The 15,828-nt window shown below is 33.1% G+C and overlaps 1 protein-coding gene across 1 annotated transcript; it reads right to left on the reverse strand.

The window, feature by feature from the left end:
• Positions 1–3,755: 3,755 nt before the first annotated feature.
• Positions 3,756–13,506, reverse strand: LOC143601538 (ALBINO3-like protein 2, chloroplastic). Its single transcript, XM_077078925.1, has 14 exons — positions 13,160–13,506; positions 12,971–13,077; positions 12,765–12,892; positions 12,452–12,523; positions 12,083–12,184; positions 9,032–9,091; positions 8,804–8,869; positions 8,486–8,533; positions 8,065–8,232; positions 7,884–7,939; positions 6,434–6,551; positions 6,271–6,360; positions 6,062–6,171; positions 3,756–3,952 (listed from the first exon to the last, which is right to left on the reverse strand). Exons 1-14 carry the CDS (start codon positions 13,504–13,506, stop codon positions 3,790–3,792), a joined length of 1,635 nt encoding a protein of 544 aa, XP_076935040.1. The 3' UTR covers positions 3,756–3,789.
• Between the last annotated feature and the right edge of the window lie 2,322 nt (positions 13,507–15,828).

The following is a 15,828-nucleotide window of genomic DNA, read 5'->3' on the forward strand; positions in this document are numbered from 1 at the left end:
ACAATTCTCGATTGGTTGTATAATTATATATTATCATCATTATCTTATATATCTATATGTATATATATATATAACATATTTTTTTAAGTCATTATTATCCTTACTATCTTTATCATTAATAATATTATTTTAATTTAAATTATCAATTAAGTACGAGTTCCTAATCGTTAACAAATTAACCGGTAACCCAAATTAACAATCAAACCTTCTCGTTCAATGTTTCAAATGTAGTTTCAACTAAAGTTCAAGTTCATTAATATATTTTATTTATCTGTTTTCAATTAACTTTCAAGTCGGATTCGTTCGTTTCGTTCGCAAGCTTTCTATATTTCGATCATCAATTATTTCTCGATTCGTCAATCGAGGTGAGTACTTTCATATCCCGTTTTCCATCTTTCGTATTGGGATGTCATTTCATACTTATTCAAACTAAATGCTTTATACTTGAATTTTAAACCACAAACATTATTGTATACTTTACTTAGATAAATGCTCGATTTGGTGTTTCATGTTTACATGCTTATATGCTTATGTGTTTACCAATTTTGGAAGGTTGATTCATAAATCCGTGAACTATCTGGTATTCTCTTATAGCACGGTGCCGTTAATATATTCTTATTAACGACCTCATGAAATCCGAATCTATTTATAGACGGTGCCGTTAATATATTTTTATTATCGACCTCATATAAAAATCCTGAACCATCTGGTATTCTCTTATGGCAGGTGTCGCTAATGTGTTAGCGATCTCATATTATCCATATTGTTGCTTTTATTTATTGTTTCGTATACAAGTTTTGTGGCTTTTTATTACTATATACCTATATGCTCAAACTTATGAATTGCTCACCAACCTTTTTGTTGACAAATTTTATTTTATGAAATGTTACAGGTTTGACTTTTGTTGACTTGAGGACTTGACGAAAACGTTACCAAGACTATTAGGATATTAGTAAAACGAATAATATAATTGTTACTTGTATTCAATTTGTTTGTGTGAACGAGATGTGTTAACTACTGATTTATGAAATAAAATGAGTTGAATAAATATTGTCACTTTAAATAGTGTCTTGTGTTTTTGGACAATCCGTTACACCCCGGCATGTTCCGCCGCCTTTGGTAGGGGTGTGACAATCTAGGAAATCAAAATCAAGATCAACAACTTTGTCATTTGTACCAATTTCAACATATATCTCCCTCTTGCATACGTTTGTTGTTAACAAACTGGAAACATTTTAATTGCACAATATCGTCATAATTCAAAAGTAAAACATGCAAACTTATAAATTATTCAATTACCTGTTGGTTCCACATGATCTCTGATCATAAACATACTCAAACTAACCAATGTAGCCTACATCACACACCAACAACAATCACCTTAATCATTTAATCTTGAAAACAAACTTATAATATAGTATCCATTAGTTCGGTTATCAGTTTATTCGGTTTTGGTATTTTTATTAATCGAAACCCAAACTGGAATAGAGAAATTGTATAACAAAAAAAAATGACCGAATAACCAAATAAAAATTTAGTTATTATTACAAACCCGAACCGATTAAAATTCCATTTTTTTTTTCTTAGTTTCGGTTTATTAGGTTTAACCAATAATTTTTTTGTTATAAAAATGAATCGAATAACTGAAAAAAAAAAAAAAAAAAAAAAGAGAAACGTCATGGATGAACAAAGTGTCATACAAAAGACTAAAAAACTAACCACAATATGCAGTTGAAGCAGGCTCTAATAAGAAAAGATATAACAAATACCCATATTTCACAAGTTTTTTGAACGGTTGAATATGTTTAAACTTGTTACCAGAAGCAACTCATACCTACAAAATTAATAAACATTGTAAAAATTTATATAGTTCTTTTATAAAGTACATTCTTTGGTTGGTTAACACGAGGAGTACAATACACTACATGAGTATTCGTACAATAAAAATTACAATATTGAATCTGAAGCACATAAAAGAACAAGAAGAGCTAATTAGCTATGAATAATAGAAATTAAGCAAAGTTTACCCCAATTGGTAGCCTTAATTTTTGGAAATCATAACATATTTCTAAACTTATTCCCTTTTTTATAGGTTTTTCAGTGGATTTCCCACCAGTATACAACAGGCTGAAAAGCAAGTCCTCCTTTAGTCTTAACTTAACCTCCAGTCAACTATCTATGGTTGAAAAACTTCAATAATAGGGGAAATCAAATCCCATGTAGAATATAGTTTATAGAGTTGAAAACCTATTTAAGATCTTTGCTAGGAGGAGTGAGGAGGTGGTTATCTGGAGAGAGGGTTTTGAACAATTCATTTGTTTTGCAGATCTAGTTTCCTTCTTTCGCTTGATTTAGATGAGAGAGACATTAAGGGGTTTGAATCTCAAAAACATGATCTAGGAATTTTGAATGTTACATACAGACACCAGATAAGCTGGTTTTGAGATATCAGCATAACAAAGTTGTACACCATGTTTAAATGTGTTGTACCTCTTAATTTTAAGAGTTCTTTATAAAATTACCAATCTGCCCTTCCTATTATGTATTTTAATATAGTATAGATATGGAAAACTACTAACGAACTGTTTTTAACTTTTAAAAAAAATAATATATTGTGATTTTTATCCTTTTCTCCTTCTAATAAGATAATATTGTTTCTAAAAAAAATAAAAATAAAAAAAATTGGTGAGGATCTTAAAAGACCTTTTTTAAATTAAGAAATTTGAGAACCATTTTGAGCCAAACTTTAAAAAAGTTAAAAAAAAAAACAAAATATTTTATTTTTGATCCCTAATTCATAAAAAAAACACCCTAATTATACACATATGTATATTTTTATTTAATCTCAATTACATAATGTACGCATATATACATTATCATTTATCTTAATTGTATATATGCGTATAAAGAATAACATGTATAAAATTAAAAAATACGTATTATACATATATGTATAATTTTGCTAAGCCGATATATTTATTTTATGAAACCCGGATAAAAAATAAAAAATGTTGGTTTTTTTATTTTTTAATTTTTCATGTTTTTTTTGTGTTTTATAATTTTTTTAAAATATTTTTTTTCATGGTCTAAAATGATTCTCAATTCAAAAATGGTTCTCACATTATCCTAATTACATGTGTGTGTGAGAGAGAGAAAAATTGAGGGCCCACAAATTTGCCGGTCGTTGTGAAACCGGGCACCCCCTTGAGCGTCCCCTAAACCGCACTCCTTGGCGGTGTTCTGCGCCCCTTTGCCACCCCCTTCCGCGCAGAAGGGTCTTATACCATTGCCATTACCTTTATACCATTACCATTTTACTTTCCGGTTGATGGCAACAATGCACAGATTTCAAATGTCAACAGCTGAATGAAGCGACCACAATGATCAAACACTTAATCATGGTTTGATCAAACACCAAATACAACTAGAAAAAATAACTAGTGTGTTTATAAACGTTACAACCCTACCGAACTGTCCAAACCAAAACAAATCGGCTTGTTCAACCACTTACAACCCTACCGAACTGTCCAAACCAAAACAAAACGGCTTGTTCAACCACTTTGGCAATTCACAGTTCAGCGATTAGGAACTTGAAACTGAAACACTCTGAACAAAACTGGCAATTTATCTTTGATTATTATTTTTACCTTTCCTAAAAAGTCAATCAAATGGACTTTTTTAAAATACAATTTTCAGAAGTAAAGGATTATACCAATTTTTTTCTGAAAAGTCAACAAAATACATGAAAACCTTTGTAAATCTATAAAAATGGAGGGAAGTTGAGTGAGATCAGTAATCTTTTCTCCTGCTATTTTCAAGATCACTTGCAAAATTGTTGTCTTCGGCTTCGCTTTCAATATGTTTCAAGTATTCACCATAAGCTGGATCAATAGTAGTTAGGATGCGCAAATACTTTTCTGCATCAGCATTGCGTCCTACGACTAGGTAAGCACTGCAAAACGAATGCGACCAATAATGTAATCGGTCAAATGGGTCTAAAGTTTGCCCAAAGTCTATTTTTGAATCATGAAACCTCCAATATAATTTTGTTCATAAAATAGATCATTACTAAAATAATACCATTCTTGTAATCATATCTGACACATCAACTATTAATATAAAAAAATTAGAGTTTATTTATGGATGAATTTCATATATAACCCTAAAAACTTCACAAAATTCAGACCCATGATTAAAATATCGATGTATACCCCTAGAAAGTAAGTAAATATCATATTTACCCATTCTAACATAAGTTTATTATTTTACTTTTATTTTTTATGTACGCGTCGTCTCGCCACCGCAACGCTCAGGTTTTAAATATGTTAGTTGTATGTATAACAAGCTATACAAGTGCCACTACTTTTTTTTTGGTTTTTTGTTTAACATATGTTAATGTGACAAAATTATTTTTTTCGTTTAGTTCTGGTATTGTAACGAACATAGCTGATCCTGACGAATCCGCATTGACTCGCCACGCAGCGCGTGCGGGTAAATTACTAGTTTCATTTTAAATTGAGAATATTACCCTTCTATCCTTATTTTTCTCAAAACTTCAAAATTTCATATACATCCATTTTTATCATTCAACTTTCATATTTACCCATCAACAATATTTTTATCAAAATTTAAGATTTATTCATTACATGAAAACAGCTATATTTTCTTCACATCGACTTTCTTCCATAACTTTCTATAATTTCTTTTACAACATGCATCGAACCAATGAGCACATTGAGTGCGGTGTTATTTTCTTTAACAATACGAGTTTTTGAAAAATTAAGTAATAATAATAATTTTTTATTTATAAAAAGTGTGGCGATGATGTTTGAAACTCACTCTAGATAACTATTGAGTGTCAAAATAAATTAATTAAAGTTATATAATATGTAAGTAATATTAGGGAAAAGTGAATACGGTGCTGTTAGCCGTGTAACCTTACACGAAAAACCAATCAAAACTACGTAGTTTTGATTAAACCCCCCACATTAAACTAAAAACCTTCCCCTTTTATAAAAATCTTTACTTACCATTTGAAAAACAGTTGCCTGCAATCTTATGCTTTTGGATTGAATTAATTGATTGTTTTTTTCCTTTTGAATTTTAAGTTATGTATAAATTAAAATGAGGTTATATATAATAGTTAAATAATAAATAAATGTAAAACAAAAACTGGAAACACAAAACCTCATCTGGAAATCTGCAAACTTTTCTCATCACATCTGTGAGTTGTAATTCCTTGGATTATTTACTTTTTTTCTTTTCAATTTTAAGTGCCGTAATTTTCTCAATAATACCACACATAATGCTTCAATTATAAAAAAAAATAATGAAAAACAAATTCATCCAATAAAAAGAAAAAAACTCCATCTTGAAAAACCTGCAAAACTTTTGTTTTTAAATCATAATAGCCAAATTAATGATTTAATTCTTCGTAAACAAATATTATAATTAAAAGAGTTGACATTTTGTCACTTTCTATTACAGTCGAGCAGTTGGTGGAGGTATAGAATTATTGCAAGTATGGAAGGGAGTTTAATTAAATAGGGGTTTAAATCAAAATTAAGTAGTTTTGATTGGTCTTCCGTGTACAATTGCACGGCTAACAACATCGTATTCACTTTCCCCATTATATTGATTTCGAAACAATTTAAAGAAGCACAAAAAGCCAAATAAATCACGACTATATGATTTTACCTTTTCATGATTATACAGTTCAAATTAGTTACTAAAGAGGTGGAGCGTGGATAAATAACTAATTTTTTTACTTTTTTTAAAATAGTTATGAGTCTTGAGACTTAAGGATAAAAATAATTAATATGAAATTTAAAAGTTAAAAAACAAAGGTATAATGGCATATATTTTAAATGCTTTTAATGAAACGGGTATATATGATATTTTATTTAGTTTGTAAGAGTATATATGATACTCTCTGGGTTGGATATAGATATTTGTGTAAGTGTATTAGGAATATATATATATATATATGGAATTTTCCTTTTATTTAATAAAGGAGTAATTTTAATGCCAATAGATAAATGTGTTTTGTTCAAAATGTTACCTTGAAAGAGCTAGCAAACCTTCACAATAATGTAATTTGGTCTTTGCATCCTCCGGCTCTTTCATATTTGCTATTCTTTCTAGATGTACAATAGCTTCTGCCACTTTACCCTGCGAAAAAACCACATATCTTAGTATAAAAGAAATAAAATCATATACATAATAGAAATAAAAATTGTCATATAAAATAAAATATAGAAAAAGATTCACCTGCCGTCCAAGGGCTCTACCAAACGAATTTGATGCTACAATCAAATTATTGATATCTTCAAGTTCTGTTGGATGCCCAAAACGAAGAAGCTGCAACAAGTACTTGGTTAATAAAATTGAAAAATTTTTAACTAAAAAAAAAAGTGAAATCAGAGCTTCATACTTTGGTCATAGCACGATCCAAATATTCAGTAGCCTCAACTACCTTTTGATCATTCATCAAAATTTGACCCATAGTGATCAATGCACTAACATGCTCAGGGTCCTTTTCGAGTATCAATCTGCAATTTATGTTTAAAAAAATTTGGAAAACAACAATAGACTAAATATACAACATGAATAAATATGCTCAGGGTTGTAATATATATGTACTGGGTCAAACGGGTAGGATTTGAAAAATAAGCTTGAAAGGGAAAAGTACAAATCGATTAAAAATCATCCGGAGTGTATTTTCAATGCACATAGCCACATGAATAATTTGATTAATTCATTCATATGAAATTTTTAATCATATTTGAGCCATTTTGACCCTTACCAAAATTACCCTTTTTAATCCTATTGATTTTGCCTAGGCCTAATGCCCTGCTTGCGGTGCGCGCATATATATATATATAATATATATATATATATATGTATATATATATGTGTGTGTGTGTGTGAACCCTCGGATGGGCTAAAGTGAAATTGCACTAATTTTGATGTCATTTTACTAATCTCGTGAAAATAACGTTAAAAGTGGCGGAAGGTTAATCATGCATCATGTGGTGGCGTTGATAGCCGAAAGACAAGCGTACATGCACCAATTGGCCGATGTCTCGATTTGTGAGTGTTATGTGCCTTTTGTCCAAGGCTTGATGCAAAACTACTATCGAGCTGGGGGTCTCACCGAAAGCAGCCTCACTATTCCTACGGGGTAGAGGTAAGGTTGTCTACATTTTACCCTCCTCAGACCCTACCATAGCTTTTTTATTGGTGGGATTTACTGAGTATGATGATGATTTTGCCTAGGCCTGTAAACGAACCGAATGTTTAGCAAACAGTTCGTGAACCGTTCGGTGGGAAGTTCATTTATTTAATAAATGAACGAAAATGAACAAAGAATTGTTTTCTTTTAGTTAAAAGAATGAACATGAGCATGTTTCTCGTCCGCTCATTTAGGTTCGTGACGTTTGTTTATTTAAACCTTTTATTCTCCGTTCCTTTACACTCTCATTTTTATTTGTTAGTTTACGTTGTTAATTTCGGTAGGTTACATTCGTTAATAAACTCATTTAGAATTTTTTGGCCCATTACAACTTAGTCTAGTTTTAATAACATTTTAGCCCCAACACGAAGTTCTTCACATTACTTTAACTAGTTTTAGCTCTGTTTTGTCCGTTCATCTATGTTCAATTATGTCCATTCGTAATAAACAAAAATAAACACATACATGCACACTTTCTTTAGAACGAACACAAACAAAAAAAAAAAAACCTTTTCATTTCTGTTCGCGTTCGATTGTTTGTTAGATAAACGTGAAACGAACAAACATGCTCCATTCACGTTCGCTTACAAGTCACCTCTAGAATCTCTGTTCAAAGTATTTAACCAATATGAAGGCTCCAATATATTACCTTAGAAGTGGGACCGCTCTATCTTTTTCCCCTTTTGAAAGGTGCAAGATAGAAAGCTATAAATAATTTCAACCACCCAGATAAAAAAGAGAAACAATATCAGTTAACAATCAATAAACAAAAGTAACCGCCTAAAAATAGAGACGGAACCCGGAAAAGAAAGTAAGGGGGGAGGGCTTACATTATAGATCTCTAGTACTGATAACTCTTGAATACGTTTTTTAACCAAAGGAACAGTGAATATGGATTCTAGTCCATCCATTTCAGGGGACTTTCCGGAATTTTCTGGAGCCAATTTATCAGGTAATCCCAATTTTTCACGAACATGCGGATGCTTCATAGTTAATTGCTGCATAATTAATTAGTTAAATAACTAAAATTAAACCTAGTAACCAAATTAACGAATGATTCTACATACCATAAATAACTAAAATTAAATATGCTAACTAAAATTAAACATAGTAACCAAATTAATGGATGCTTCATGAATGATTCAACCACCCAGATGAATGATCCAACAAATTTTTTTTTTAATATGAGCAAAAATGAAATGGGTTAATTGAGAATTATATAAAATGAAGTGTTAGAAAGCTAAAACCAACCTGAACAAGGGTTAAGGAGCTATTAGCTGTCCAGTATAGCAAACTGCCCTGCAAAAAAATTATTAAAATCTGAGCTTAACAATTAAAATAACATACTGAAACTATTAAAAAAGTTAAATGTTTAATATCCAGTGCTTTCTTTATAGAACTTTCCTCAACAAGTACGGTTTCATTGATCAATAGTGGCTCTTAGTATAAAACAACCAGTCAGTTCTATATAACAAGAATAAAACTATTGGTTTTCCTGACTTAAAAATTAAATTAAATGATTTAAACTGCAACCTACTTTGCTGCAAATTATGAGAAACTTCAGTTTACCTGTGGAAGATAAAATCCAGCAAAAAGTATAGGAATAGTGAGACAGTGCAGGTAGTACTTATAATACTGCAAAACACACACAGATGTTAGAATACATGTCTTGAGTTATATAACAAGAATAAGCCAATATAATATATACTGTCATGTTTTGCAGGTGACAATAATCATTTACAAAATGCCCTCCAAAAGCACACTGACAGAACTTTGTACATAAAAAAGTTCACTCACCTTTGCTAAAACACCAATTAGATTTGGCAGCCTTGCCAAAGAAGACTTGTCAAGTGAAACCTGATTAAAAAAAATAATCCATAAATTCAAAAACTTAGAATACAAAATAAATCAGAACCATACAGCCTCTACAGGAGCCTACTTACATAACTCTCAGAAAATAATTGCTACGTCAGCTAGACAAGTGAGGTTCTTTGTAATTGTGTGATAATTTTGGAAAAAAAAAGACCCCTTAAATAATTTCTCAAAACCTTACTATTTCTCAAGAAAAATGAGTATTAATTTTAGAGTTGATTACACGGATGGTTTGCTCATTTTGCATGTTTAGTTCTCCAACTTTGAGAAACTACTTAAACCAGAACCATACAGCCTCTACAGGAGCCTACTTACATAACTCTCAGAAAATAATTGCTACATCAGCTAGACAAGTGAGGTTCTTTGTAATTGTGTGATAATTTTGGAAAAAAAAACCCCTTTAAATAATTTCTCAAAACCTTACTATTTCTCAAGAAAAATGAGTATTCATTTTAGAGTTGATTACACGGATGGTTTGCTCATTTTGCATGTTTAGTTCCCTAACTTTGAGAAACTACAGACTCGAACCAATTGTTTAAAAGCGGGTAAAACTTTTGGTCGCTAAATTAGATGTATGTTAAGTTGTTAACTTTGCCCGTTAAGTGGATGTGATGCAGTTTTGACTAGCAATCAAATGGCTCAAGAACACAATGATTTCATTCAAAAGATTCAAACCGAATGATTCGCTGAACAAGCTTAAAAGCTTACAAATTCTTTAATTAAAAACAATCAACTAACTAAACAAAAGACCTAACAACCTTATTTATAAATAAAAACAAACTTATGGGTTGGGCCGACTAATGGGCCGGATGCTCCTGCATCATACTCCCCCTCTTGAAAAAAAACTCGTCCTCGAGTTTTGCCACCTGGATCGAATAGAACATCAACTCGTTTCCGGCTTATCATTATCATCATGTCTTGCCCAAACAATATAGCTTCACAATGTAGGCTCTTGATAAGATCCATATCAGCCCAACAATTATTATCACTGATATCTGTGTCCGTTCCATTGATCTGGGCTTTTGGGCTGTCACGAACCTTGCTCATATTCCACTGGATTGGATAAGGCATGAGAGGCCCACCATCCATAACTATATAAATACTAGCCATATGAAGCCTACCAAATAATTTATTCTTCTTAACAAGCATTCCACGTGAATAGTTAATAATTAAACTAACAAACTTATTATTATTATTATTATTATCAGTAAGTACGTACCCATCTTTAGAAACTTCTATCTCCCATTCAATTTGGAGATTCAAATTCCTATTATATCCCTTTGTTTCCGAGTTCACAACTAATTCTAAGTGAATTTTCGGCAACATAATTGAACTTTCTGAAACTGACTCCTCATCATTCGCAGCCACCTTATCACCTCCCACAAAAGCTAATCCACCGTTAGCTATTGGATCACCGATCTCTATCGTAGGGCTACCACCACCACCATCATCTTCTTCAACATTATAATTTTTGGAAATTGATTCATCACTAGTAACTCTGTTAAGAATATTTTGTACAAACAAACATTCTCCTTCATCGAAATCAATTCCGTCTTCGTCGAATCTAGGGTTGTCTTCCGATAAACACTCTTCTTGATAGATTGGTTCGTCGAACCGAGGTGAGTGACTGTCAGACGAATACTCCTCCCTGTCGTCACCTTCGTCCATGATGACGGTGCTCGACTTGGTTTCCGTCTTACGCATCTCCCTTTTCAACTCGAGATCTCGGATCCTTCGTCAGAGCTGTGTAATCTCTTGTTGTATTTCAAGATCTCGGACTCGTTTACGGAGCCGTTTGATCATCTTAAGATCCCGTGGGTCAGAATAGACTCCACCGCTGCCTCGGTCGACGAATCTGCGAGTAGGGTGTCAATCTTCTACACGGGCACGTGAATCACCGATGTTCTCAATGCCTCGGTCGGCGACTCTTTGAACAAGAAAACAACCGCCTTCACGTAGAGCCATTTGAACAACCAAAGCTCTGATACCAACTGATGCAGTTTTGACTAGCAATCAAATGGCTCAAAAACACAATGATTTCATTCAAATGATTCAAACCGAATGATTCGCTGAACAAGCTTAAAAGCTTACAAATTCTTTAATTAAAAACAATCAACTAACTAAACAAAAGACCTAACAACCTTATTTATAAATAAAAACAAACTTATGGGCTGGGCCGACTAATGGGCCGGATGGTCCTGCATCAGGATGGTAAGTGTCAATCCCTCTCCACTTCATTTCTTCCCACCTCTTGTCCAAAAACTATAGCCGGAAAACATATAGCCTAAACCTCCATTGCCCGTTCTTAGCCAGACTACCACCACAGCCACACCAACCCGCCATCGCAAACCTTTGAAGCTCACGCAAGCAACTAAAAACCCCACTGCAGATCTTCAACCGGCGGTGGTGGTGCAGGTTTCCAGATGACGGTGGTGGCTGACGATTGTGTTACAATGTCGATAATGCTGGCAAGATGGTGTGGGTAAGGTAGGGTGGGGTGGATACTATTGATTATTTATGTTTTTATCTATTTAATTATTAGGGGCACTTTTGACATATCAGCCCACTTAACGGTTAAAGTTCATGTCCATCCAATTTAGGGACCAAAAGTGTTACCCACTTCTAAAACGTTGTATTGAGCCTGTAATTTCTAGAAGTTAGGGACTAAACGAACAAAATGAGCAAACAACATCGACCATTAGTGCAATAAACCCTTCATTTATCATATAATACAGTTTATATCTATGAATCAATAATAATACGAAGTGGGCAAACTAACAACACCATATCAGTAATGGTAGCACAAAAAGACGATATTCAACAACGCCATTCTCTAGATTTAGTAACTAAAATTCTTTTTATTAACAAACAGTCCTTCTTGACTTTTAGTTTAGCACCATATTACTCAAAGTGAAGGGAATTATCATGATGAATTTCTGTTTCATGAAGTCGATTAGTCAAAGTAAAGGGAATTACCCGGACATTGACAAGATGCAGTGAAGCTATCAGCAGGGGAAAAATGCAACCTGTCATGCCATGTGGCAATTCAATCAGATTCTGGAACCAAAGAGTGCCCCCCTGAAATGAGTGAATAAAATATCAACTTCAAAAACTCATCGGTGATTTCCAAATATCAAAGTACATAAAATATTAAAGCTAAAACAAAAAACTAACAATCATAGATTAGATTTATTTAAACCCTGTTTGAACAACCAATCTCCCCAAAAAATAAATGGATATGACAAGAGAAAAATTAACCATCATAAGGTGTTACAAGCCAAAGATTGGTTATATAACATTTAAATGTGCACTACTAATTATTTACATAAAAGTCAGTTGCCTTACACAATCGAAGCCAGGATGATGGTCCAGTGCCATTTGTCGGACACTCACTGTCCCCAAAATAAAACAAGGAATCTGCAAATTAAAATCAACGAACGAGGTATTAAAAATTTATTAGTAGTGCAAAACCTCTACAAATTAATACTGTTGGGACCATGTAAACTTATTAAACTAAAAAAGGTATTAAATTTATAGATAAAATAGTAAGTTATGGAGTTGATTCGTAATCCCACGAATGTAAAAAGAGTTCACATAAACATCAGTGTATCATTGTAAACTTATGTATCATTGTAGATAAGAATAGTAAGGTTTTAACCTGAACAAGTGGATATGCTAATATCCATAAAAAGGAAGGGCAGCCAATTTGTTTCCTTTTATCTCGAAAGCATCTGTAGTGTTGTACCCAACTCTTTCCTGAGAAGGGTGGGGGTATTGGTGAAGGCACTGTGAAAAGAAGAAGATTTGAAGGTTTGTGTGTGTGTGAATGAAATAAAAAAAGAAAGCAACAAGTAAGTAACTGACACAGAGATACCAACTCAGCATTCCTCTTCAAGTTGCGAAGCTGCAAAAGAAGGACGGGAAGGATGGTAACTCTAAGAGCTACGGATGAGATGATGATAGTCATCCACCTTCAAGGAAGATAAGATATTTTAATAATAATAATAATAATAATATGTGTATGTGTAGAAAGAAGGTCATATATATATATACCAAGGGATGCCAGTAAGATTATGGAGTGTATCGAGAGCCGTAACCAAGCAACGAACCGGAAGAATGGGGTCGTCGATAGCGGAGGAAACAGTAGCGGAATCTGAGCCTGTCTCGGTGGAGAAGAAGAAACGACTGGAATATGACAAGTTGTAGTTGTAGTTGTAGTAGGGTCGTCTTAGGAATCGATTAAATCGGTTTGGTTGAGATTGGATTGGAATTGAAGAGGTAGAGGTCATTATTACACCAACAGGTGAAGGTGAAGGTGATGATGATGATGATGATGATGATTGTGAGTGGTGACGGAGGCGGAGAACAAGCTTGGACACTGATTGCTTCCGCATACCCATGGCTGCTTTCCAACCAACAACCTTCAAACCCAGCAGTCCTCAACCCTTGCCCACCAAACCAAAAATATTATAAATCACAAAACGTCATATTGGTTAAATTTGATTACACCAATCACCACAACACCCGATCAAATTTTGTTATTTTAATTTTGAGTGTTTGAAGTGTAATTGTATAATTGCCGGTAGAACCATCACTTCAGAGCCCCCCGTTTTCAATTGTTAAACAGTTAGTGTTCAGAAACCAAAGTTGTTAACTGTTAATTATTGTTATTAATGCCAAGTTATAGGTTTCTGGTCATGGTTGGTTTTTCAGCTTTTCGATAGTCTTACTCACAAATGTTTTCAAAAAGAGAAGTTGAAAATGGGGTCATCTAGGCGAGGATAACGAGTCAAGGGGACGAGTATACATGTTTCATATCGGCAGCCCATTATTCCAGACATATTGTAAGATGGCCCCCTATACTTAATACACATACTATATAATAGATATAAAACATGTCTTACACCATTGATTGAGGGAAACCAATATGTTTTACAGAGTTAGAACTTGCTTGTCACATGCTTATCGAAATCTTAATACCACCACCTGTATGGAGATTAGGACTTTAGAAAACCCTAACGTACACTTTTCCGCACTAAATAAATTTCCTTACCCGACATTATTCCCCTAGGAGCCCATTTGGACCATATTCCTTTTCATTTATTAAACTGAACATTACAAACCATTTCAGCCTTGGCATTCACTTTATTTTAACCCTGTGTGATGAAATCCAGTTCATTATCGAGTTGTATATAGTCAGTTGTTGAGGATAGTACACAATGTACGTATGTCTCGGTTGAGTTATAAATATGTGTTTATCAGAGTTGTATATTTATTTGCTTCAGTATATTGTCTATCAGTTGCAAAAAAACAAAAAAAATTGAGAAAAAAGCCAAAAAGATGTTTGTTTATATTCAGTTATGTATTCAGTAGTTTGTTTATTTAAAAAAAGAAGAAAGAAAAAAAAAGAAAAAAAATTCAGTATGTATATTAGTTTGCTTATTCTTATTTAGAGGTTGTATAATAAGGCAGTCAGTTTGTAGAGTAGTTCGTTTATTTAGATGTTTTGTAATAAGACGGGTCGGATCGTTTGAGCTACTCAAATATTTCCCTTTCATACCCTTACACCTAGCCCCGTTACAACCCTTTTAAGACCTCTTGATTTGTATTTGTGTCAAAGCAGCTTTATGGATGAATATTTGCTTATGAGTGATATTGAGAGCAGAGTGATACTAGCGCATCTTTTGCTAGTCCAGATATTAAACCAAGATGAGAGATGTTATATTATGTGGGGTATGAGCATGTGTGCCTTAACCGGAAACAAAGTACACTTGTCTGGGCGGCTCTATTGTTTTTATTATAAAACTTAACTTTATTTATGAGATGTCAATCTAAAAACAGTGTTAGTCTGGGAAACTGGGTATGACCTTTAACCTTACTAGTATTAATGGTGATAATTTACATACATATGATGGAGGTTAATGTTTGCTTTAGAGTTTGCTTGAGAGCAAGCAAAAGATAAGTGTGGGGATGTGATGGTCGGGTATTTTGTATATATATATATTAGTGTATTAATTATGTAGTTTTATTGAATATATTGTTAGAACTTTGGTACTTCATATGTGCTTTTGTATTTCAAGTCATTGATCATTAAAGATGCTAAATTGGAAACTTGTACAAGCATGGAATGATATCTCGGGAAGACCGAAGCATGATTTGATGTCTTGGGAAGTGTTACAAGGATTCTGGAAGAGTATGGAGGAGAAATCATAAGCCGATGCTAAAACTGAACAAGATGGGTTGATAAAATGCGACCTTGAAGTAAAACGAGCATATCCTGAGCTAGAAAATGAGTTACAGGAGCCGTAATATAGGAATTTTGGGTTTCTCGACGAGAGGAATCTGAAAATGAGGTTTTCTTAGGCCGCGATATGCGATGGGATGGTCATATGGCCATCGCGTATCGCGATGGACATAAAAGACGGGAAAATTAGGTTTTAAGCATATTATTTATGATAAAGAACCGTAACTCCGTTTTGACGACCAAGAGGCGATTCCAGCAGCTACAAGAGGTGATTTTCACCACCATAGTTTGTGCAAGACCCTACATATGATTCATATCATCCGTATTGAAGATCCAATGATGTCAAGGCTCGTCTAATCTCCTAGAATCGCACCCGGGATGTATAGTTTGTAATCTTTACAATTTTTCTCATGTGACTAAGAATATTATTGTATTATTATTGATGATTGATATATGATTATTTATGTTTGGTATTTCT

Source organism: Bidens hawaiensis, unplaced genomic scaffold, assembly GCF_021521415.1.
Source record: "Bidens hawaiensis isolate Kalapana, Puna unplaced genomic scaffold, B.hawaiensis_p1.1 tig00056683_1, whole genome shotgun sequence".
NCBI lineage: Eukaryota > Viridiplantae > Streptophyta > Magnoliopsida > Asterales > Asteraceae > Bidens > Bidens hawaiensis.